This window comes from Saimiri boliviensis, chromosome 8 (genome assembly GCF_048565385.1).
Source record: "Saimiri boliviensis isolate mSaiBol1 chromosome 8, mSaiBol1.pri, whole genome shotgun sequence".
Classification (NCBI taxonomy): domain Eukaryota; kingdom Metazoa; phylum Chordata; class Mammalia; order Primates; family Cebidae; genus Saimiri; species Saimiri boliviensis.
In genome coordinates this window covers 106,713,510-106,739,860 of record NC_133456.1, presented here as the reverse complement: position 1 = coordinate 106,739,860, position 26,351 = coordinate 106,713,510, and the positions used below count along the sequence as shown (strand labels likewise).

The 26,351-nt window shown below is 40.6% G+C and overlaps 1 protein-coding gene across 4 annotated transcripts; it reads left to right on the top strand.

Annotated features, from left to right (window-relative positions):
• Positions 1-1,675: 1,675 nt before the first annotated feature.
• Positions 1,676-26,351, top strand: SUV39H2 (SUV39H2 histone lysine methyltransferase). Of its 4 annotated transcripts, none has more exons than XM_039478583.2 (6): positions 1,676-1,850; positions 4,377-4,522; positions 19,120-19,791; positions 22,102-22,248; positions 23,693-23,822; positions 24,971-26,351. In XM_039478583.2, exons 1-6 carry the CDS (start codon positions 1,820-1,822, stop codon positions 25,075-25,077), a joined length of 1,233 nt encoding a protein of 410 aa, XP_039334517.1. In that variant the 5' UTR covers positions 1,676-1,819; the 3' UTR covers positions 25,078-26,351. The 4 variants fall into 4 exon arrangements, with proteins under 4 accessions (XP_039334517.1, XP_039334518.1, XP_074261102.1 ...); XM_003930626.4 differs by lacking the exon at positions 1,676-1,850 and adding an exon at positions 2,172-2,425; XM_039478584.2 differs by lacking the exon at positions 4,377-4,522 and having other exon boundaries at positions 1,678-1,850.

The window sequence follows — 26,351 nt, the reverse complement described above, 5'->3', positions numbered from 1 at the left end:
GTACTTTTGTGTGTTTAATTTGAGATGTTTGTGCAACGCCTAAGGGAGTAGCCTGGAATTCAGGGCAGAGGCCAGGGCTGGAGACACCAAGGAGTGTGTCAAGATGATACTGAAATCCACGGGAAGTGAAGCAGTCACACAGGGAGAGGCCAGAAGAGAAAGGCAGGCCCAGGCTACCGTCCCTTCCCTGAGAAACCCAGGTTGGGCTGAGGAAAAGGCGCCAAAAAGGGATTCAAGAGTGACCACTGAGTAGCGATGGGCGCTCCTTGGTGGGTTCTGAAAACATTAAGGAGAGGCACCGCGTGCTTGGGGTCGGAAGAGGGAGAGACGGCTGGCGGGTTAGGCCGGTTAGGCGGGTTAGGGCGTGGGGCTCTATCCAAGTCTTAAAGGGCCCGAAGGCATAATCCTAGACTCCGCCTTAAAGGGCCTGGATGCTCTTCCAGGTGACAGGGTTGGGTAAGGCCCTATTCCTTATGTCAAGGTTATGAGATGCTTATCGTAGAAAATGATTAAATATTTTAAAACAAGAAGTTCAGAAAATCACTCCCAAAAAGGCTATACATTTCGTTATTTTCCTATATATTTTTTCTTCCATAGTCAAAACTCTTTCAGGGGAATTTGTTTTGCTTTCGCTTAACAGTAAAAGCTTCATGAACATCTTTTTACGATGGCTAGACAGCATTTAATAATGGAATCAAATCATTAACCATTTCTTTAATGGTCTGCGTTTATTTCTAGTATTTCGAATTTATACGTGCTGCTTTGAAACGTTTATGTAATTTTTTTACATGATTCTTTAAAGTCCTTAGTAGATAACAAACGGCTTTCTGCCAGTTTTCGTTATTTGCGCTAAGATTTCTGCTTTAGGTTGTTTAGAACAATCATCCGGAGACGGCCAGAAGAATGGGGGGCGGGGGGTGGAGACCAGGTGGGAGTCGCCCTTCTCCCGGCCGCTACCCGCCAGCAGGCCGAGCTCACGAGCTGGTCAGCAACACCGGAGCCCGGGTTCCCCCTCAGACCGACCCAGTCCCAGCGCACTCAAGTTCAGCGCAGGAGGTCGAGACCGCAGCGAGCCGTCATTGCGCCACTGCACTCCAGGCTGGGGGACAGTTTGAGAGCCTGTCCCGAAGCATTCCAAGCCCAGCTCCCTCACCCCCGACGACCCGTAAGCCCCTGGAAGTGTGAGAAGCACCGCTCGAGACCGCTGGTTTCCGCTGTGCCACACTTGAGCATCGGCTGGGAGCTGGGCAGCACTGGCTGCCCGGGCCACGCCTCACACCAACCAGTCGGAACCGCCCCAGCCATGCCCACGTGCAGCCGCTTCCGAGGCCCGGTGCTCTAGGGGAGCGGTGCGGGGGGAACCCGACCACGGTCGGCTGGGCTGCGGCGGCCACGGAACCGGACCCGGTGGGCAGAGTCCCCAGCCGCCCAGGTCCGCGCTGTCCGCGTCGGATCTCGCAGTGTGCGCGTGCTGCCGATGTAAGACGCCGCCAAAGCGCAGCGCGGGAAGGCCGGGCTGACGTACTCCCTCGTGAAGGCGCCTAACCGGCCGGGAGAAGGCAAAGGGCGCCGGACAGCGCCGAGACTCGGGCAGCCCCGGCGCGCGCCCCGCCCTGCCCCTCGAGCTTGAGGCGCAGGCGCGTTGGCCGCCACGGCGGGGCGCGGGTCGGCCTCCGTGACGTCAGGACGCCGCGCGGGTTCCATCTCCCCCGACCAAACCCCGGCCCCCCAAGTCCCGCGCGGGCCGGCCAGGGGCGGGGCGTCGGGCCAGCTGAGCTATCCCGTCAGACCGCGCCAGTTTGAATGAAAGCTTCACAAGATGGCGGCGGTCGGGGCTGAGGCGCGAGGAGGTGAGGCTGGAGCGCGGCCCCCTCGCCCTCCCCATTCCCAGGCACGCTCCCCAGGCCCGGGCGGCGGGGCGGTCCTGCGGGCCAGCCAGACGGCGACGTGGCGGGTATCCGCTCGCCGCGCCCCCGACCCCGGGAGGCGCGCTGAGGGCGCCTACTCTCCCCCAGGCCGCTGACCCGCCTCCCTGCCCGGCCGGCTTCCGCCGCGGAGGTGGGCACCTCGCGAGCCCGGGGCGCTCCGGCTGCGGAGCGTGGCCTCGCCGCCCGCTCGGTCCGACCCCCTCCGCGTCGCCGTGGCGGCTTTGGGCGTCGCGGCCGGTCCCCGGCTGGAGGTCTCGGGGTCCCGGCTGCGACTGGCTCCTTTGTGGCGGTTCGAGCGGGGCGTGCGGCGTGCGCCCCAGCCTTTGAAGTGGGAGGCGGGAAGCGACGCCCGCCGCGGTGAACAGGACCTTAATATCAGAGGGGGAGAGGAAGTCGGGGCGCCTGTGCGCTAAGAAAGGGGATAAGCGGGGAACCCTCCCCCGCTCCAGGCGGACACGCTGGGAGGTCGAGTGCCTCGTTGGAGAATCGTCCAGAAAGTGGGTATTTGAGGTTGCAGCCTCTGGCTTACGGGAACTCTTCCACCCACCGGGAGCTTGGCGTTAATTCTGTGGACGCTGGGGAATTGGGCCCCGAGCGCGCGTGGGCGTGGGCGTCGGGGCGCGTCGGTGTCGCGCGCGCTGTGAGAGCCTGGAACTTTTCCGCGCGTCGTGGAGTGGAAAGGTGTTTTCCAGCCCGCCTCCTCTCCGCTGGGGTCATGACCTCATGATCCCCGAATTTTTTCTTCCTTGGAGAATGGGCAGTGGTGACTGAAGTAGCGGAACGTGTTTGTGGTGGTCGTGAACTATTTAATTTTGTCAATGAAATCTTTTTCTACAATCCTGGACGCTGTCGAGCGGTCCGGGTGTTTTTAACCACGTGTTTGCAGTTTTTTATGTTCACTTAAAAAAATTCTCAGAGAGTGTTTCCATTGCGGGTTGTGTTTTGAATCCTCAACTAGATAAAAATGTTTCGGAAAAGCGCACAAACACACCTTGGTTGGATACTCCAGAGGAACCTGGGATCCGCGTAATGAGGTCAGCTTTACACAAAACGTCCTCGGGTTTTGTGTTTTTGTTTTTGTTTTAGATGGGAGGGACTTAACGAGCTCATTTCTCTCCCATCGCGGCCCCACCCCCGAACGACCACTCCAGAGCAATCAGCCTCTTCCCCCACATATTCTGGGGGAAAATACTTTTCTCTTTATTGCTTTAGGATTGAGTCGTTTGCAGCCAGTGCGATGGTGGAAATTATGTCTGAGGGTTTCCGACAATGAAGTGTCTTGTGTGAGGTGGGGAAGATGAGGAAAGTTGCCGCTGACAAGTGTTCTCACTTCCCTGAAATTACCTCAGAACACAGCTACCTTGGAGAGCTACCAAGTAAAGCTTGAGTTTGCTGATAGATTTTGTTTGGTAACACCAATTTTCTCCATTTTTTTCCAGTGAATCTGACAGCCAGAAAGATTGAGACCTCACTAAAGTCACAGCTCGGTGGCCGAGCGATGGATAGGGCAGAGAACTTTTGATCCTGTCTAGCGCTTACCATGACACTAGCCCTAACACCAAGTTTGTCCCATTTTCCTAAACGTGTTTGTTAATTTATGCTTTAAATTTGGTGTGGTAGCTTGCTGCTTACAGAAATTTGAGGGTCACATCTTCTGCAACACAATTAGTTTCTGACTCCTGGAGGGTTGATGATGATTATGTGTAATTTTATTTGAGTTTGGTACATGGCTTATGTAAATTGAACAGCGTTTTAAAAGTTTGGCTTTAAAAACAGTACAGTCAGTAAGTATTACAAAAAAATCGATATACTCTCTTTTTTTTTTTTTAATAACTCTTGAGTTTATTCACCTTGGTGACAGTTTATTGCAGTATGGGTAAAATAAGTGGAATGAAAACGTCAAGCAGCATTTCAAATAGAAAACTGGCATGTAATGATAGGAGTTTGTAACTGTAGAAATATATTTTGGATTTCAGTTCATATTGTCCAGTTAAAAAAAAAATGAAAGTTACCTGTTAACAAATTAAAGACTGTTTTAAAGTATTTTAGATACGTTTTTAAGAATGTGTCCTAAAGATTTACATTTTATTAAAATAGTCATTCTAGTCTATGTAGAATACAGTGAAAGTATAAAAATTACTTCTGTTGACCTGCATCTGTATATAATCTTAAGAAAGCTTACAGATATGAAACATTTTCAGGTAACTTAATGGAAATTGCCTGACGTCAGTTAAACATGGTAGAATAGAAATCCATGAGAAAACCCAAGAACAGCAGTTTAACAAAATAGTTCCTTAATGTTGAAGACACGTAATTGGATTCTTGTCATAGGAATTTTTAGTCTAAAATTTCCTGTTGAAAGGTGGGGAATAGAGGTTTTAAGTTTCTCTTTTTTGTTTTAATTGAGTAGCTATTTCATTAGTAAAGAATTCTATTTTCTTATTGTAGCTTGGTGTGTGCCTTGCCTAGTTTCACTTGATACTCTTCAGGAATTATGTAGAAAAGAAAAGCTCACATGTAAATCCATTGGAATCACCAAAAGGAATCTAAACAATTATGAGGTGGAATACTTGTGTGACTACAAGGTAGTAAAGGTAAGGCAAATATCTAGCCCCTTACAAGAGACCTAATCAGACTTCAGTATTTCATTTTTCTGTAACATAAAAAGAACCTTAAGAGTAAGAAAAGCTCTTCTTCATGTTTAAAATTCTAAGCCATGATAAATTTATATGTCCTATCATCTGTGTTGCCAAATAGCATTGAGAGGATTTTGAAGCATAAAATGTTCTTGCATTAGAATATTTTCAGGTGTTTGTGTCACTCTACATCCAACTCTTTAATATCTCCCTGTGGATTACCAGAGCAGATGTTTGATCTCCGATTGTCTTTGTTTTGTTCCTGAATCATATTTCCCCACTATCACCTGAAATGGACATACCATATCAAAGCAGTTTTAGTGTTACTGAATCTCAGGAACATCACCGTGTGTGTTTCCTGCCAGCCTGTCAAACTCCAGATTTAGTCAGGTTCTAGGTGTAATAGAATGGCCTGGATTGCAAAGTCATTTCCAGCTTTTGTTTAGTACCTGAGGACTTAAGCAAACTCATTTAACTTCTCAAAGCCTTCCTTTATTGCTCTTAAAAAACAGCAGAGTTGTTCTAAAAGGATTTCTTGATCTAAACTGTATATTTTTAGTAATTCATCTGTCTATATAGCCTACCTCTCTTTCCAAAAACTGTTTTGGACATTAATCTACCAATTCTATCAGATAAGTGAATTGGGAATCCTGTTTAAGTTTTTATTTTCCTCTTTTGTCTTCTGTATTGAATTAGTCACTAAATCCAGTTCTTTCAAGTCCTTAATCCTTCAGTATCACTGCTCTTCCCCACTCAGTGGGATCTTATGCTCATGCATGTCACCCCCACTCTCAACATCTTTCAGCCCCAGTGATCTGCCATCTCAGTTTACAAACTGTGGACTGACCAGTCCAGCTGAGAATATTATACAATCATGCATATCAGTTCCGATATAACTTATTTCTGTTTTCACACTGCTCAGTTCTACTTGACAAGCTTTTTACCTTGCTTGCTTTTCCCATTCCTTTCATCAGGTTTTCTAACTTGTATTACTTTTCTGGGCTTTTTCTTCTACCCCTTTCTCATTTTCCACTGAAGCCCTCTCCTACCTCAGTGAAAAATAGGATCATTCATGTGTGAACTCTCAACTTACCTTCACCACCAGCTATTCACTCATTCTTACTTCCAGAGGTGTCACCATTTTTATTTTTTCTTCCTATCCACCCCTTCTAGGAATTTTTTTTTTTTTTTCTTTGAGATCTGGAGTCTTACTCTCACCCAGGCTGGAGTCCAGTGGTAGGATCTTGGCTCACTGCAACCTCAGCCTCCCGGGTACCAGCAATTTTCCTGTCTCAGCCTCCCGAGTAGTTGGGACTACAGGTGTGTGCCACCACACCCGGCTAATTTTTGTATTTTTTAGTAGAGTTGGGGTTTTACCATGTTGGCCAGGCTGGTCTGGAACTCCTGACCTTATGATCCGTCTGCCTCAGCCTCCCAAAGTGCTGGTATTATAGGCATGAGCCACCGTACCTGGCAGGACTTTTTCATTTGTGGTGTCTTATTTATATCAAGCTCTCTTTTTTTCACTGATAAACAGTCAGTAAACATATTCATATCTTACCTAACATTCAGAGATCTTTTTAGCTTCTCCACTTATGCAAGTGTTTTCTTTTTCTACCACTGCATGTCCCATTAACTTTTTTAACAGCTTTGTTGACATACAATTCACATGATATCATACAACTCACCTCATGTAAGTGTACAATTCAAATTTTTATGCTGAGCACAGTGGCTCATGCCTGTAATCCTAGCACTTTGGGAGGCCAAGGCAGGCGGATCACTCAAGGTCACGAGTTCGAGACCATCCTGGCAAACATGGTGAAACCCTGTCTCTACTAAAATACAAAACTTAGCCAGGCATGGTGCTGGATACCTGTAATCCCAACTACTCGGGAAGCTGAGGCAGGAGAATCGCTTGAACTCTAGAGGCCCAGGTTGCAGTGAGTTGAGATCATAGCACTGCATTTCAACCTGGGCAACAGAGCAAGAATTGGATTAAAAAAAAAAAAAAACTCACAAATTTTTCAGTATATTCAGGGTCAATTTTAGAACACTTTTCATTATGCCAAAAAGAAACTCAAAACCTCTTAGCTCCCATCCCCTACCCCCAGACTTCTTCAGTTACCTTTCTGCCTTCGGCCCTAGGCAACCACTACATCTGTCTGTCTCTGGAGATTTGCCTATTTGGACATTTCATATAAAGGGAATCATACCATATGTGGTCCTTTGTGATTGGCCTCTTTCACTCAGCATGTTGTCACGGTTCATCCATGTTGTAGAATATATTAGGACCTGCTTCGTATTGCCAATTAATATTTCATTGTATGGATATAGCACATTTAACCTATTCATCACTTCATGGACATTTGAGTTCTTTCCATTTTGGGACTGTTACAAATGATGTTGTTATGAACGTTCGCCTACAAGGTTCTGTGTGCACATGAGTTTTCTTGATTTTTGGGTATATACCTAGGAGTGGAATTGCTGGGTCATATGTTGACACTATGTTTAACTGTTTGAGGAACCACCAGACTCTTTTCCAAAGCACTGCATTTTACTTTTTCGCCAGCTGTGTATGAGAGTCAGTTCTTCACATCCTGGCAAATACATGTTATTATCTGACTTTTTGGTGATAGCTGCCCTAGTGGGTGTGAAGTGGTATCTCATTGTGGTTTTGATTTGCATCTCTCTGACTAATGATGCTTAGCATCTTCTCCTGTGCTTATTGGCCATTTGTATATCTTTGGAAAAATGTCTGGTCATATCCTTTGCACATTTTAAAAATTGGCTTATCTGTTTATTATCGAATTGTAATGGTTCTTCATATAGTCTGGATACAAATCCCTTATTAGGATGTGATTTGCAAAAAATTTCTCCCCTTTTGTGAGTTGTCTTTCTACTTCTTATTATCTTTTTAACCCACTTTATACTGATCTGTGCCCCTCAGTAACCTTCTAGTTGTCAAATTTGAAAACCTTGCGTCTTATTCAACTTTTCCCCGTTTAGCACTGTTGGCTACCTTTTCTTACCTGAAACTCTCGTCTGTGGAGAGATTGCCTAAACATTTTGGCTCTTATTTATAAGTTGGGTGATATTCCTTCAGCATGTTAGTCTTTCTTTCAGTTTCTTCATCTGTGAAAGAAGGATCATTATAGTACTATTCTCACAGGGTGTTACTCACATTAAATTAGTTAATATAGATAGAACACGGAGAACAAAGGGCGTGTGGAAATTATACTATATGAGCATTTACTGTGATTATTGTTACCTCTATCCCCACTTCTTTTTCCACCTACTGTTTTTTTTTTTTTTTTTTTTGAGACGCAGTTTTGCCTTATTGCCCAGGGTGGAGTGCAGTGGCTGGCATGATCTCGGCTCATTGCAGTCTCTGCCTCCCAGGTTCAACCAATTCTCCTGCCTCACCCTCCCAAGTAGCTGGGATGACAGGTGCATGCCACCATACCCAGCTATTTTTGGTATTTTTAATAGAGATGGGGTTTCATCCTATTGGTCAGGCTGGTCTCAAACTCCTGACATCAGGTGATTCGCCCACTTTGGCCTCCCAAAGTGATGGGATTACAGGCGTGAGCCACTGCCCCCGGCTCTACCTATTTTTCTTACTGTTCTTTAGGAACCTCCTTTACTACCTCTTATCCATCCCTCCTTTGAAATATTAATAGTCTTCAAGGCCCTGTTCTTGGCCCTCTTCTCACCTTGTAGTTGCTCTGTAGGCAACCTCTTTCCCAGTGGTTTCCATGTGTATGTGTTTGGCTCATGATTCAGTCTTTCTGAGGCCTTGAGCCCTTTCTGGGCTTCATTTCAAACTGGATACTCTGCAGGTACCCAAGTTCACATTCAAAACTGCACCTCTCTTCGTCATACCTGCATCCTGTACTAGTATTCCCCATCTTGTTTAACAGAAGCATAATTCTCCCACTTAACCTGATGATTTCGTATATCTTTAGTTCATTTCTTTTTCCCTCTAACTCTAATGGGTTATCAGATTATGTTATCTCTGTCTCTTTGTCTTTTCTTGTTCGTTCCTGCTATACTTTCACAGGGAGGATTACTAGTAGTTACTTAGGGGTTTGTGCTTGCATTAAGGAAGCTACCAAGAATCTCATACAGAATCCTGAGTGTCGTAGTTCAGCTTCCGATCATCTTTGCTGTTTAGTTTGTCCTTCGTCATTCTCATCAGTTCATCTCTTTTCTTGCTTTGGAATAAGCGACTTTCCTTGGCTCGCTTACGTCCTCAGTACCCCACATACATCCCCCATTTCTTCTTCTACCTGGCACAGATATTGAATCTATAACCCAGCATTACTTCAGCATAGTACCTCTGCCTTTTTTTCTTTTTTTTTCTTTTTCTTTTACAAATTCAGAGTAGGTGAAAGATCTTATGACCTTGTCCTTTTCTTGCATGGCCTCTTCCTCTTAGCTCATGAAAGACATTGTCTCAGTACCATATTCCACCATGCCAGTACAGTTGTTTCTTTAATCTAGCCATGTTTGCATTCAAGCGTTGCTTTAGACCTTTTCATGGTTCCCTATTTACCAGTCTCATCTCAGACACGTTAGCGTGGGACCAAAGTTCTTTATCATCTGGCCCCTCACCACCTTTCCAGCCTCATCTCTTGTCATATATCCTATTTTCTGAAATTGAACTATTTATAGATTATTTTATTTAGCTAAGATATACTGAGCACCTATTATGAGCTAGGCACTGTTCTAAGCATTGGAATCATAGCTGAAGAAGAGACACAGCTGATATCCTCATTCTTTGAACATATCATGCACTTTTGTGTCCCCTTTTCTCATCCAGTTCCCTCTTCAGAGTACTACCATTTCTCTTCCCTGCTTCGCAAAATCTGACACAGTTTGCACAATTCAGTGCAAAGGCCACCACCTATTGGGGAACCACCTAACCTTCCACACTTCCAGCAAAATTTGTTGCTTTATATTCAGGATTTGCAAAGCACCATTCTTGCCACTGTTGTAGAACTCACACTTTACAGTTTTATTTGTATCTCATCTTCCCTGCTAAATCATCCACATCTTGCAGCCTGAACTATGTCTCATCGTAGTCCTGGTACAGAACAGGTGTTTGGTCAGTGGTCATTTAATTGAATTGTCTTTTGCTTCAGTCGTGTTTCTAGGGCCTGCATTCACCGTTAGACTAGGCCCTCCTGGCTTCATGCTTAGATGATAGCAGCATTCTGTTGACTCGTGTCTCTTTTTCTCATAGACCTAACTCTCTTTTTCTCATAGACTTAACAAATGTTTTAGTTTCTTCTGTGTTGCAGGCACTGCATTAGGCACTGGGAATAGAAAGATTAATAAGAAACTCCCTTACTATAATGAACTCACAGCCTAGTGAGAAGGTTTGACAAATAAATAGTCCATTACAGTGTAGATATATAAAAAGTACTGTGGCAAACATCATTACAAGATCTGTGGGAGGTGCACCTTGGGTAGGTCACAGAAAGCTCCCAGAAGTGATGTCCAGTTGGAGCCTGAAAAGGCAGGTATTATAATCCAGTGTGGCTTCTGTCCAGAGAATGAGGTGGTAGGAGATGGATGTGGGAAAGAATGACAGGTGAGTGAAGGATCTTTCAGCCATCCAAAGGCAAATTCCAAAGGGGAATTAGTTGGGAAGTTCTAAAGAGAGTAATACATCAGGTTTGTAATTGAGAGAATGTTCTCTCTGCAAACAGGAAAGGGGATTGGTAGGGAGGGGAGTAACACATGCACGGCTGTGTGTTCTGTACAGCTGTCATAGTAACCAGGCCAGAACCAACGGTGCTTGGACTAAAGTATTAACAATGGCCAGGAAGAGTAGGTGCATGGTTCTTCTGTTTTTTTTTTTTTTTTTAAAAAATAAGGATGTAAAATTTATGTCTGTGGCTTGTGGTCAGAGGGTTAGGTAGGGGTCTGGCAGTGAGGAAGCCAGGTCTAGGAAAATACAGGTTTCTGATTTGCACAGTGGTGTAGACAGTATTACTGTTCCCTAGGAATGCCGGAGAAGAAACTAGACTGGGTTTGGGGACCCATTTCCCATTGGTTTAAGTTCCACTTAAAATGTGCCTCCTGTGTAGCTGGGATTACAGGTGTGCACCACCACACCTGGCTAATTTTGGTATCTTTAGTAGAGACGAGGTTTCAGCATGTTGATCAGGATGGTCTCAAACTCCCGACCTCTGATTCAGCCACCTCAGCCTCCCAAAGTGCTGGGATTACAGGTGCGAGCCACCGCACCTGGCCCAAATTTACTTTCTTGAGGACATTTTAAGCAGAACTTAAACCAATTGGAAGTGGGGCTCAAATCAATAGTGAGATCTAATTGGAAACGGATCCTAAAGTAATTGGCAAAAAGATGGAGATGGAAGCCTTGGGAGTGGATGCAGTTTCTTATTTGTGAACTCAACCGATATTTACTGGCTGTCTACCATGTTCTGCACTAGGAACTAGGAATCTGAGCAGTGAGTGACATCGGAGTATGGTCCTTGATGCTGTGGAGTTTATCGTTTAGTGAGGGTAGAAATACCTTAAATACAGTTGGACAAAGTACTTACTGTATTTGCAGTAAGTGCTGATGTGACAGATCTAACTTATCCTGGAGAGATTGGGCAGGTATCCCTGAGGAACTGATGTTTCAACTTAGTACTAAAGGAAGAAAGGGATATGTGGGGGAGATTTTGAGGCAGAAGACAGCCTGACTTCTTTAAGAAGTAGAAAGAGGGCCTTCAAGGAATAGTGAGTAGAGAGCAGGAGGGAACGTGATGAGGCTGGCAGGATGGGCAGGCCCCAGAGAGTACAGCTCCTCATAGGCTGAAGAAAGGATTTTGGACTTCCTCTTAAGGGCATAGAGAACCATTTAGTAGTTTTAAGCAGGGAAGCAGCATGCCGAGATGTATCTGTTGAAAACATGACTCTGGCTGTTGTGCCCTCAATGGGTTGAAGGTGGCAAGAGGCAATTGGAGTAGCCCAAGCAAAGCAAATGTTTGCAGAGAACAAGGACTGAGGATGAACCCTGAGGAGTAGGTGGGGGCACTCGTAGGAAGAACTGTCAGAGACTGAGACACTAGGAAGAGAGGCAATCAGAAGATGCAAAGTGTAAATCATGGGAACCAGAGGAAAAGATGATATCAACAGGAGAGTATTAGACAGCAAGTCAAAGAACTGGAAAGAATCTACTAAATTTAGTAATGAAGGGTTATTGATGCCCTTAGAGCAGCCTCTGAGAAGAGCTAAAAGAATGAATTGTATGAACCAGGCTGGGCATGGTGGCTCATACCTGTTGTAATCCCAGCACTTTGGGAAGCTGAGACTGAGTTTGGGAATTCGAGACCAGCCTGGCGAACATGGCAAAACCCCGTCTCTACTAAAAATACAAAATTTGCCAGGCATGGTGGTGCATGCCTGTAATGCCAGCGACTCAGGAGGTTGAGGCAGGAGAATCGCTTGAACCCGGGAGACGGAGGTCGTGGTGAGCCAAGATTGTGCCATTGCACTCCAGCCTGGGCAACGAGAGTGAAACTCTGTCTCAAAAAAAAAAAAAAAAAAAAAAAGAATGAACTGGAGGTAAGAAAGTAGAGTCAAGTAGTATGGACAATTCTTCCATGAATCTTAGCTTTTAAGAAAAAGGGGCTACGTGGGTATAAGCGTGATTATAATTTTAAAAAAAAAAATTTTTAAAAGACCAGTGTGTTAGTAATTTTTTTTAATTTTGAGGAGGTAATATATGCATGTAATTTTAAAAAGTGAACGTTATAAAAGGTCAGATACTGACATCTACCCCATTACCTAGTTTCAGTCTCTGATTCTTAGCAATTTAATATGGCTTTTAGAGATTCCCTACATATACAAGGGTTTATATCTCAAAGGAGGTTTAGTTTTATTTTGCTTTTAAAAAATGGAGCCTGTTTAAATGCTAGTGATAACCAGCAGAGGGAGATACTGAAGAGACAAGAAGAATTGCCTGAGGAAGTGCTTCTCTCCTGTTTTGTCTCCATCTACCTTCTCTCTAGCTACATGGCCATGGAAGGCTGGAAGATAAGGCAGTTTATGCCTAGTGGTTTCCATTTTCTCTTTGCATTAGGAACAAAGGTCATATGCCACTGAAAGTAACACAGGAAGTATGGGATGGGGACCTTGAGCAAAGTGGAGGAGGTCTGTAATAGCCAACTTTGGAAATAGAAAGAATTCTGTGGTGGAGAACAAAAGGGTTGTTAGTATCAAGAATTTATCACTTTGGGAGGCCGAGGCGGGTGGATCACGAGGTCAAGAGATTGAGACCATTCTGGTCAACATAGTGAAACCCCGTCTCTACTAAAAATACAAAAATTAGCTGGGCATGGTGGCGCGTGCCTGTAATCCCAGCTACTCAGGAGGCTGAGGCAGGAGAATTGCCTGAACCCAGGAGGCGGAGGTTGCGGTGAGCCGAGATCGCGCCATTGCACTCCAGCCTGGGTAACAAGAACGAAACTCCGTCTCAAAAAAAAAAAAAAAGAATTTATATCAGGGGTCAAATTGAACTAATGGTGTTAATTGTAGTAGTACTTAGTCTCAATACAAGGTGATTTTTCTGCAGCATTGTTGTTGCTACATCACCCCTTCATACAGAATAATTTCTGACAAAACTGGGTGTTTAAGATAGTTCTGTGAAGAACAAGACTTTAACAATGTCCTGTGGCTCACTTTTTATACTTCCTACTCTTATCAGTTAACTGCCATGAAAATTCAGTGATTTTCCGTTGACTCTAATAGTTCTCAAACTATGCTTCCCATGGAACCACTGGTATTTTCATAATCAAATTCCAGTTTTTATTTAAAAATAGAGCCTCATTCTGTTGCCTGCGGTAGCCTGATCTTGGCTGACTTCAGCCTTGACATCCCAGGCTCAAGTGATCCTCCCACCTCAGCCTCCTGAGTAGCTGAGACTACAGGAATGTTCCACCACATGCTGCTAGCTTTATTTTTTTTGTAGAGACAAGGTCTCACTATGTTGTCTAGACTAGTCTCCAACTCCTGGGCTCAATCCGCCTGCCTCAGCCTCCCAAAGTGCAAGGGTTACAGGTGTGAGCTACTGTGCCCAGCCAGATTCAGGTTATTTTAATACTCATATTGAATATGATGATTATTTCAAAATTGGCAGAAAAAATTAGCTAGTGGAAAGGTGAATTTTTTTTTGTCTTCCAGAGTTTTGGTGTTTGCTGCCACTTGTTGGCTTATAGACAGGAGGCGACAAATATTGAGAATCTATGAATTACTTCCTCCAAGTTTATCAGCTTTTATTTCCTTTAAGAATTCATACAGTTACTGTTGTGATTTGTATATAGCATACCTTTTGGTTCTCAGATTTTTTTGTTATATATTCAGAAACATTTAGTCAGAGCCTAAGCTACAGTGGGCAGTTTTGCTCATTTGGGGCCTATAAAGAATAAGAGTCCATCCCTTCTCGCAAATAACTTAGAGTTTAAATTGGAAATTGGAACAAAAAGGAGTTGGCAGTGATCAGTTTGTTTTGGGTATGAGGAACAGGAAAGACTTCATAGAAGAAGTGATAGTTACACTGTTTTAAAAGATGAGACAAGCATTCATTGGGCAATGGGAAGGGCCCTCGTAATAAGGGAGAACTTTGTGAACAAAGAAGCAAAGGCATCAGAAGGACTCACATGTTGTTCATTGTGGCCAGTAGCGTGTGTTATGTGAATGAGGCCAACACGGGAGGTGGAGCCAGGGAGGCATCAGGGAGCAGTTCCAGAGTGGCTTGCTTTCTGAAAAGAGAACTTTGAACTTTATTCCTTAGGCAGGATAGAAAACCATTAACAATTTTTAAACCAAAAAACAGCAGAATAACTGGTTCTGTGGATTTTTTGTTTTTACAGAAAACTCTATGGTAAAGAAGGATAGAGTGTTTGAAGCTGTAAGTCTGGAGTAGGAAAACCAGTTGGAAGATTAATACAGTAATACAGGGAAGAATTGAGGGCCTGAAGTGACTAACGTTATAGAAATAGAGACAGGAAGAAGTCCATCTTTAAAGAAACTTGGTGATGATTGGATTGAGGAGAAGAAGGAATTGAGATAAACTAGGTTGTGGCTTGTGTGAGCAGGTGGACAGGTAAGATTCACCATGATGAGGAATACAGCAATAATCCAATGTGAAAGGACAGTAGTGAGTTCCATGTGGACAGGTTGCTTTAAGAACCATCCGGTAGGCTATTGGATATATTGGGTTGCAGATAAAATTGGAGAGTCATCAGCATATAATTAATAATTAAATCCATGGGGTGACGAGGTTGTCCAAAGAGATCAGAGTAGGAAATCTCTAAATCCAGAATCTAAATATCCTGAAATTACCCAAAATGTTTTATATGTGGTTTTTGTTAGAGAAAGGTCCATTGCTTTCATCAGATTCTCAAAAGAGACAAACATGTTTATGTGAAAAGGGGCGCCAGACAGGGTCCTGAGTGTCTCCATTGTGTGAGTGATGGGCAGGGGAAGCAGTCTCAGCAAGGAAAATACAGAGGAGCGAGAAGAAGTTTAAGAAATGGTTAGATGGTGGCTCTTACCTTAGAGAGGTCAAATAAGAGGAGGGCTGAAGAGTCCATGGGTTTGGCAATTAATATATTTGTAAAATTGTTCCTGACTAACAAGATGGAGTTAAATGTCCTCCCCCGGAGGCACCATGGTTTCTGAGAACTTTAAGAACCACTGGCCTACAATAAAGTTCAAGTGTCTCAGCCAAGTAAGTGTTACGGTTGTCTAAAATTTGCTCTTGCCTTAGCATTACAAGTTTTAGCTTGTTTCAGCATTCCAAACCTTAAAGCTAGACAGTTCCATCTCTTCACTATTTTTTGGATATTTCATGCAAATCTTAGCTCCCAGCTTTTGCCCGTGTTTTTCATCATCTCTGCCATGTTCCCTACTCAGTCAGTGCTCTCACTCCTTCACAGTGTAGTGTGTTCTGCTTTCTCTCTTCCCTTTCTGATTGACCTGTATTGATTTCCCTCTTCATATTCTGGTGATAGTGTCTTACATTGCAATTTATTTCACATGTTTCTGCTGCCTTTTCCCAATGAGGTTTTATTCCTAAAGCCTAGTAATATATTTCCTCATACCCCTTTGTGACCAAACTTTCATGTACTTATAGATTCTAAAATATTTGAATGACTTTAACTGACACCAGAGATGGGGGGAAATGTCCTTTATTTTTATTTTATTTTATTTTATTTTATTTTATTTTATTTTTTATTTTGAGAGGGAGTCTTGCTCTGTTGACCAGACTGGAGTGCAATGGCATGATCTTGGCTCATTGCAGCCTCCGCCTCCCAGGTTCAACTGATTGTTCTGCCTCAGCCTCCCTAGTAGCTGGGATTACAGGTGCCTGCCACCATGCCCAGCTAATTTTTTGTATTTTTAGTAGAGATGGGGTTTCATCATGTTGGCCAGGCTGGTCTCAGACTCTTGACCTCATGATTCACCTGCCTCAGCTGGGAAATGTCTTGGAGAAAAACTTCATATGATGTATTCCAAATTACATGGGAGTGATTTATGAATCATTTTTACCAGTTGGATTCATTTCTTTAGGTAATCAACAGTTGATTACGTATGAGAATAAGATAGATATAATAAACTTATGAACCTTTTAGCTTTTATTTGGCATTTTAGCTCATTGAATTTGTGTCTTACAGTGATTGAAAAATTTTTCAAAGTGGAAATGTCTTTTTTGGATTGTAAAAATAAAACATGCTTATAAAATAAAAGTCTACCAAGTTGAAGTAAAATCTTACTAATATTTTTCTACTATTCTGCCGTAAGCATTCATGTTTCATAAGCATATTTCCTGTTCATAAATTCAAATAGGTACTAATGTAATTAGCATACAAAATTTGGTCATTTAAAATGCAAGTAATTCATCTAAAATTAAATACAATTAATTATTTTGGAAATCACTTCAGTGGCAGATGTTTTTAGTGTTCCTGGATGATTTAATCATGACTTAAATCCACCATTTCTATTTCTTTCATTGTTTGCTGGGAACATTTGGCATAACCCAAGGCTATGATAGGAAAAACTGCAGCCAAAAAAAAAAAGACCAAGGTTGTATTGCTTTATTCTAGCATCAGAAATATTTTAAATGTTTAGAATTAAGAGGACTAGAGAAATTAGATGCTGCCAGTTGGATTTCATATCTGCTACAGTGTGAACAGATATCTGCTAACAGCAGTCCTGAATTGTAGCGGTGACTTGAAAGGAGTGAGAAATCCTTAGGCCCTAGTGGGGCTTAATTTGAAAAATACCTAAATGCATGTCTAGGCTTTTTTTTCCCCCTGGAACCACAATATGTATTTCCACAGAATTATACTTTTTGTGCATATCTGCACATCATCATTTAATCACATTTTTTAAGAGAAGAAAACTTTGACCACTTTTCAGAACAAAGCAAAGTTCTTTAAATTCACAAGGAATATTGCTTGTTGCATAGGATATAATGAAACAAGACATTAAGATGCAGATAGTGGAGATAAAATAAGTCCACTCCTGGGTGGGTGGTGCCTGGTTCCTGCACAGCTGCGTCATGGTATTCCTCAGCCCAATTTGTGCCTCAGCAACATAGCAGATACCACATGGCTTAGACCTTTTGTTATTAATCCATTATGACTATTAAAACAAGTGTCATGGACATCCTTTGTAATAAAAACTGTCTTAACTTTTTCAGGGAAAAGCAGTTATCTCAATTAACAAGATTTGTCAGTAGCTATGAATTAAAATGATAATGTAACTGTCCAGTGCAGTTTAATCACCTTTTTATTTCAGAAGACATTTTATGATCTAATGTTACTGCTTGGGCATGTGGATATGTTATTCCAGAAGACAAAAAAAAATCACTCACTTCCCTTCAAAATTTATTAGACACACTTAACTGCATGTATTTATTTATTTATTTTGAGACAGAGTTTCACTCTGTTAGCCAGGAATGCAGTGGCACAGTCTCGGCTCGCTGCAACCTCCACCTCCTGGGTTCAAGTGATTCTCCTACCTCAGCCTCCCAAGTAGCTGGGATTACAGGTTCCTGCCACCATGCCTGGCTAATTTTTTGTATTTTTGTAATTTCATCATATTGGCCAGGTATGTCTCGAACTTCTGACCTCTAGTGATCCATCTGCCTCGGACTCCCAAAATGCTGGGATTATAGGCGTGAGCCACCATGCCCGGCCTTAACTGCCTTTTTAAAAGGAAACTTAAGATGAACGTGGCATTACCTTACTTCAAGGAAAGGAAACATAGTAATTGGAGTAAAAAGACAAGATACCATGCTGCCTTGTTGTCAAGGCATCATGGCCAACACCAGTCTGAGGAATAAATTAGAATATTCTTTGGTGGCTTAAGTGCCTGCTATGTAATCCAGTCATGGGTGAGTCTAAATCAGCTAGAAGAAAGCCGTCCAATAGCAGTGTAATGTAAGCTGCAGACACCATTCAACATCTACAAATGTAATTGTTCATTATATCCAAAATATTATTTCAACCTATAATCAAGATTTTTTTAAAGGTAGAGATACTTAATGTTCTTTTTTTTTTTTTTTTTTTTTTTTTTTGTATAATACTAAGTCTTCAAAATTTACTGGTTTTTTTTTTTTTTTTTTTTTTTTTACATTGTGTTTTGTTTTGAGGCTGAGTCTCATGCTCTGTAGCCCTGGCTGGAGTGCAATGGTGAGATCTCGGCTCACCAAACCTCTGCCTCTAAGGTTCAAGTGACTCTCATGCCTCAGCCTCCCTAGTACTGGAATTACAGGCACACACACCACAGCTGCCTAATTTTTGTGTTTTTGTTAAAGATAGGATTTTCCTGTGTTGCCCAGGCTGGTCTTGAACTCCTGGGCTTGAGCGATCCACTCACTTAGGCCTCCCACAGTGCTGGGATTATAGGCATGAGCCACCGTGCCCAGCCTCAGTGTGTATTAAGTTTGAAGCACATCTCAATTCAGACTGGCCACATTTCAAGTCTTCAGTAGTTACATGTGGCTAGTAATAACTGTATTGGACAGTTCATCTCTCTAGAACATCTAGAGAATGTATGCCCATTATGTTGAGAAATGAGTTCCCTTGTATCTGGTGTATGATATTAAGTATGGACATTAAGAATGCCTCATCTATGCTGACCAAGTAAGCCACTAACCTGAGTCATAAAGAGTTAGCTAGCTTTGGGACCATCTTATTTCCATGATCAAAATAAAATACATCTCTGTTTAACCGAAATCACCATTTAGTAACATATTCATAAGTTCAGTACCTTTATCTTTTTCCAGGTAAAACTCTTTAGCCTCTTATCAAACATGTTATGCCATATCTAAATTCTTTATGTAATACAAGGAAAAATTGTTTCATTTGTATGATTTGTACTTCATGTGTTAGGAACCTGTGACTACATGTTCTGAACTATTAGTAAGAAAAATGGTGATGGATACCTTACTCTTTACGATTTTTAATTATTTTCATTAAAACTGGGAAATAACCATCTGATTTGCATTTTATTTTCTTTTGTATTTTAAGGATATGGAATATTACCTTGTTAAATGGAAAGGATGGCCAGATTCTACAAATACTTGGGAACCTTTGCACAATCTGAAGTGCCCGTTACTCCTTCAGCAGTTCTCTAATGACAAGCATAATTACTTATCTCAGGTAAATAAAGGCAAAGCAATAACTCCAAAAGACAATAACAAAACTTTGAAACCTGCCATCGCTGACTACATTGTGAAGAAGGCTAAACAAAGGATAGCTCTGCAGAGATGGCAAGATGAACTCAACAGAAGGAAGAATCATAAAGGGATGATACTTGTTGAAAATACGGTTGATTTAGAGGGCCCACCTTCAGACTTCTACTACATTAATGAATACAAACCAGCTCCTGGAATCAGCTTAGTCAATGAAGCCACCTTTGGTTGTTCATGCACAGATTGCTTCTTTGAAAAATGTTGTCCTGCTGAAGCTGGAGTTCTTTTGGCTTATAATAAAAACCAGCAAATTAAAATCCCACCTGGTACTCCCATCTATGAATGCAACTCAAGGTGTCAATGTGGACCTGATTGTCCTAATAGGATTGTGCAAAAAGGCACACAGTATTCACTTTGCATCTTTCGAACTAGCAATGGCCGTGGCTGGGGTGTGAAGACCCTTGTGAAGATTAAAAGAATGAGTTTTGTCATGGAATATGTTGGAGAGGTACGTTAATTTGCCACGTAGCAAATGATGGGTATTTAAGGTTTGTACTTTTAGAAAATTACCTTTTTATCTCTGTAACAGATTTGGTACATTTTGATATTTTCATTTGCAGATATGTAGAAATTCATTTTCAGGCCGGGCGTGGTGGCTCAAGCCTGTAATCCCAGCACTTTGGGAGGCCGAGGTGGGTGGATCACAAGGTCGAGAGATCGAGACCATCCTGGTCAACAGGGTGAAACCCCGTCTCTACTAAAAATACAAAAAATTAGCTGGGCATGGTGGTGTGTGCCTGTAATCCCAGCTACTCAGGAGGCTGAGGCAGGAGAATTGTTTGAACCCAGGAGGCGGAGGTTGCGGTGAGCCGAGATCGCGGGTCATTGCGCTCCAGCCTGGGTAACAAGAGCGAAACTCCATCTCCAAAAAAAAAAAAAAAAAAGAAATTCATTTTCAGGTTTAGAAGAGTTCACTGGCATATTTAGAAATAAACATAAATGATTTATGTTTTAACAATTCGATATAGTCATCTTTCAACAAATACGCGTTTCTACTTATGAAAGCTAGCATTTGTAAAATTTAAAATATGACAACTTTTTTACCCAAAAGTTCTAAGAAGAAACTCATATTTAAAACGTGAAAGTTGTAATTTCTTTCATCTATTTGACCAAATATGGTTAAGTATAGTTGGCAGAACTCTACTTTGTATCAAGATGAAAGATAGTGTATTTATGAGTATTGTATAATACATGCAAAAGCCTCTATTGCATCCATAAGAAAATTAGACTGTGCATCTGTAACTCATTTTTGAACTGTGAAGACCATTCTCAAAACTACCAAATACTAACAAATTTACCTTTATGCAAATCTTATATATATGTGTGTGTGTGTGTGTGTGTGTGTGTAAATGTAAAAAGTATTTGCCATGTGTGACATACTATTCTGAGCACTTGATATATTAATTCACTAATCCTCTCCACAACTCAGGTAGTACTTTTTTTTTTTTTTTTTTTTTTTTTGAAAGAGAGTACCATTATGTCCATTATTTTAGAGAAAGAAATTGAGCACCTTGCCCAAGGTTGCATAGGTCACATAGTAATAAAATAAGCAAGATATAAAGCTCAGAATCAGTAGTCTTCACCATGGCACAACACTGCTTAGAACTGAAGAGTGGGTTGAGCTGTAACTAGAAAGATAAAAGTGTGGCTGCAAATCTGAAGTTGTCAACTCTGGTTTTTTTAGTTGGAATTGGGTCACCTATAATTATCTGTATTCATCTAGAATTCTGAAATTAGATGTCTGTTTTAATTTCTTATACTTTTAAGACAGTGGTAAATTATTGTAAATTACTATTCAGTATACAAGATCTTGCATAATCAAATTATTCTTTTCGTTAACCAAAATTTTAAGTTGCATTCCTAATGAGTGCAGCAGCCAAATTTGGTTGTTAACATAAAGTACTTTAGATACTTTTGGTTCCTCAGGTGAGCATGTCATAAAACTGTATTCTTAAGAGCAGAACTATAGATTATGATTTTGGACTTACAGAATTTCATGAAAATAACCTATTCAACAAAACAAAGCTTTCCATTCCAGAGTTAATATAGCTTCTCCCCTGTATTTTTAACAATTTTCCATTTGTAATTGCATATAGATAAGTTACAGGAAAAATGTGCCTGGATCATATTTAGACTATATAGTTGCAGGTTTAGTCCTTAACATTCAGTTGTGTCCTGTAGAGAGCTATAGCTTTTTGAACATCCTAATTATAATGAAAGTAATGCAGTGTTTCAACTTACTGTCTCAAATCCTCCTTAAAAAGTCATAAATCATGTGGGTACTGTTAATCCCAGCACTTTGGGAAGCCAAGGCTGGAGGCTTACTTGAACCCAGTAGTGCCAGGCCAGTGTGGGTAACATAGTGAGACCCCCATCTCTACAAAAACTAAAACATTAGCTGGGTGTGGTGGTGTGCACCTGAGGTCCAGCTATTCAGGAGGCTGAGGCAGGAGGATCACTTGAACCCAGGAGTTGAAGGTTGCAGGGAGTCATGGCACCACCGCATTCTAGCCTGAGTGACAGAGAAAGACCCTCTTAAAAAAAAAAAAAAGTAATCTTTTGCACTAGCATTTTTCCTGTCCTCATTTTCCCACTTCTTTCCATCTGAGTCTTAGTTTGTGTGAATGTTTGCTTTGATGACCCTTGAATTTCTTACTTTTTGAATATTTGTAGGCATTCACATATTAATAGGTATGTAGATGAATGCTTCTTTAGTTCAGCAATAGCTACATAATATACTGTAGTTTTTTCCGTTTAGGTAATCACAAGTGAAGAAGCTGAAAGACGGGGACAGTTATATGACAATAAAGGAATCACATATCTCTTTGATCTGGACTATGAATCTGATGAATTCACAGTGGATGCAGCTCGATACGGCAACGTGTCTCATTTTGTGAATCACAGCGTAAGAAGACATAAACTTTAGACATGACTAACGATTTCACCTAGTACTATTTTCCATGGCTAAAGATTAATTGTCTTTAAGCTACATATCCTTTTAATTTTTCCAAAATATGTATTTTACAATGAGAGTGGCATCTGTTAAGTTATGGTATTATTGCTGTATTAGGAAAATTAAACATTGAGGTACCTACCAAATACTAATAGCAGGTATTTTGCCAAAGTCTTTACATGTGTTACTTCACTTAAACTTTGTATGGTAGGTATTATTTTAATATCACAGTGAGCACAGCAATTAAGAGGTGAAATGTGCAAGAATCACACACAACTTTGTTTCTTTATGGAAGTTAACACAACTAAATTTTAGGATGTACAACTAAAGGTAAATGTATTTTTTTTAAATGTAAACATGTTTACTTTTTATAAAATTTAAAGATTTGTAGAGTAGGGTTATTTTTCTAAATTTTAAGTTAGTATTCTTCATTACCTTTTAATGTTTGAAAGCATTTAGAATATAGCTGGAACTTAACTGCAGAATCCTGGACTCTATAAAAACTATTCCCAAAAATTAGGGAAGTTAATAATTCTGGGTTACCTACTAAGTACCAAGTGGATAATACAATATTGGGCTTGTGAGGTTGACATTATCTTCATTTTTTAGATCATAAGGAAAATGTGTCTCAGTAAGTAAGTTATAGCTGAACATATAAAGGAAGTAGACTGCATTAAACTTCCGATAGATTGCGTAGTAAGAAATGAGTGTATGATTAGCAGAGACCTTCTGGTCCCTTGTTTTCTGATTAAACATAAAAGAATTTTTTTCTTAATGATAAATTTAAGATACTCTCAAAATAGAGATACTCTATCCAAGGACCATTAAACAGTTTTGATTTCTTAATATGACTCACTATATCTCTTTTCTTGCATATTAACAGTTTGGACCAAAAGTTTTAGCAGTTCAACTCCATGCAGTGTAAAATTTGAGTTCTGTAGTCCAGATTTTATTTTGTAACAGTTATTCTAGTTCTTTAAAGCGTATGCCTTACTGAAATAGTTACAGGTGAAATAATAATATCTGGGATTTGCATTGAAATTCTCCAGGAAAAAAAAGTTGGGACTAGTTGAATAAGACTGAGGCACTAAGTTTGTCATCTGAAGGTCCACAGCTTATCTGACAGCTAATAGTAAAGCCCAGGTCTTCTAATTGTTGAAGCTACATAGTGGATATATAGGGATTTCTTATTTTCTCTATTTTATACTTGTCTGAGATTTTTATAAGGGAAAACAGTATTTTACATGCACATGCCTCAAAGACCTCTAAGCAATAAGCAACTTAATTTCCAGTGGAACTTAAGCTAAATCTCTAGGAAAGTAAACATTTTATATGGCATGTAGAGGGGTTTGTTCACACAGTTTTTACTTAAATGGGTTCTAATGTTTTTTTTTAGTGCGACCCAAATCTTCAGGTGTTCAATGTTTTCATTGATAACCTCGATACTCGTCTTCCCCGAATAGCATTGTTTTCCACGAGAACCATAAATGCTGGAGAAGAGCTGACTTTTGATTATCAAATGAAAGGTATGCTTCTCAAGTACAGTCTCATTGGTATAGTTTCAATATAAGAACTAAATCATACTAGGAAGAGACCTTAGATATCTGAACCCAACTAATATTAAAGATGAAAACTTGAGACACTACGTTTGTTATAGTAAGGTCCAAAGCTAATCTGACAGCTAACACTAGAACCCAGGTCTGCCTGATCTTTGGCTGATGAATGGTTCTACATTGTGTTGCCTCCTTTTTTCAGAACTTCCATTTTGGAAACGGATTCATTTATTACACCATCTTTTCTTTATACTCCTTACATACTTGTTTTTAATTGTGGGCTAAGCATGGTGGCTCCTGCCTGTAATCCCAGCACTCTCGGCTTGAGCCTAGGAATTCAAGACAAGCCTGGGCAACATGGCGAAACCCCGTTTCTGCAAAATATGAAAAAACTAGCCAGATGTGGTGGCACGTGCCTATAGTCCCAGCTACTTGGGAGGCTGAGGTGGGAAGATGGCTTGAGACAGGGAGGTTAAGGCTACCGTTGAGCCGTGATAGAACCACTGTTCTCCAGCATGGATGACAGAGACCCTGTCTCAAAAAAAATAAAAACAAAACGATAAGCCTACATTTTTAAATTTTTACTAAGAGATATAATTTAAAAGATTGAAAATGATTTAAATCACATAAAAATTTATTTTGTTCCTACTTGAACCTGGCCTTTACAAAGAACATTTAATTCTCTTTGCTTTATTGTGACAGTATAAATGTTTTCTTTGTCTAAAAATGATGCCCTTTTACATATTGCCATTGCTTAACCTCTTAAATACTATGCTCGTATACTGTGTCAAATGAAGGTGTTATTAGATATTCCCAGTGAGTTTTATCATTTCAGAAATCCTTTTTCACAAATACAGGCTAGCAACATAACCTTTACCTGTTATTAGGCCACATCATCCTTTCGACAATTTATTATGATTTAACTCTGAATATTCACATTTATTTGTAAATATTTCAAAGGGAACTAACTACATTTCCTTGGGAGTTAACTCACTCTAAGGGTCTTGAGCATGTAAGTACCCTCTAACACTAATAACAAAGCTAATATAATAGAAAATCTCAAATTCATTCTAAATAGTCTTAACTCTCTTTCTCCTGTATTTCTTTTTCTGTGTCTTCAGGTTATGGAGATCTGTCTTCAGATTCTGTTGACCACAGCCCATCCAAAAAGAGGGTCAGAACTGTATGTAAATGTGGAGCTGTGACTTGCAGAGGTTACCTCAACTGAATTTTCAGGAAATAGAGCTGATAATTATAATTTTATTTCCTAATGTTGACATTTTTAAAAATATGTATTTGGGACTCTTATTATCAAAATTATATCTATGTTAATTTACAATTCATGTTTCCAAACATTTGCCAAATGTATTACTGATGCCTCTGAAGAGAGGGTCACTGGGTCTCATAGACTGACTTGAAGTCTACATATTTAGTGCTTAGAGACCAAACTAATGGAAGGCAAACTATTTACAGCTCAGTTTATATGTACTTAGGTCTATGTGAACAGAGAAAAGACTCCAGCAGTGTTTGAAACTGTTAAGCTGATAATTTAACAATTGCTGAGAGATCAAACATTCAACTTGCCATACACCTCAAATTTGGAGAAGTAGAATTATTGGGCAAATCTACCAGTTTTTGTTACTATATTGTCATTCCTGTTTTAATATTCACTGTATGTGTATTTAAGATAAATAGGTGATAGTGAATTTTATACTCTATTTTCTACTTTTTCATTAAAATATTGGCATCTCAATGATATAGAAATTTAAGATATACAATTAAATGTAAAAATTAATTTCAGCTTCATTTCATATTTTGAAGCAATCTAGACTGTTGTGATGAGTGTATGTCTGAACCTGTAATTCTTAAAAGACCTCTTAATCTTCTAGAAGAAAAATCTCCAAAGAGCTCTCTCTACAAGTCCAGCATGGCTAGTTGTTATGCTGCTTTAAAAGGACAGGATAGTGGGACCAAGATGGTTTTTTGGAGTACGAAGCAAGGGAAATGAAGCAGTTTAAGGGCGCTTCTTAGTAACATGAATTAGGAAATGTGTTCAGTACCTCTGGTCTAAACAGTAAAACAAGCTGCCTGGAGAGCAGCTGTACCTAATAATACTGTAATGTACATTAACATTACATCTTCCCAATTTCAAGCAGGCGTAACAGTTCCTTTCCACCAGATTTAATTATTTTTATATGTCCTGCATGTTCTTCTTAAAAAGTAATCTTTATTTTTGAACTGATATTTGCGTTACACATGAATTTTTTTTAGATGTGATAAAGCTAAACTTGGCCAAAGTATGTGCCTGAATTATGAGACCTTTTTATTAGTCAACCTATGAAGACTAAAATAGAATATATTAGTTTTTAAGGGGGTGGGAGGGTTCCAGCATAGTATTGAATCTCAATCAGGAAAAATTACACTTGTCTGAGTCTGAGATTTCTAATGTTGTCAAAAGTGAAGATAAATGCAGCAAATAAATCTAGCTTTCAGTATTCCTAA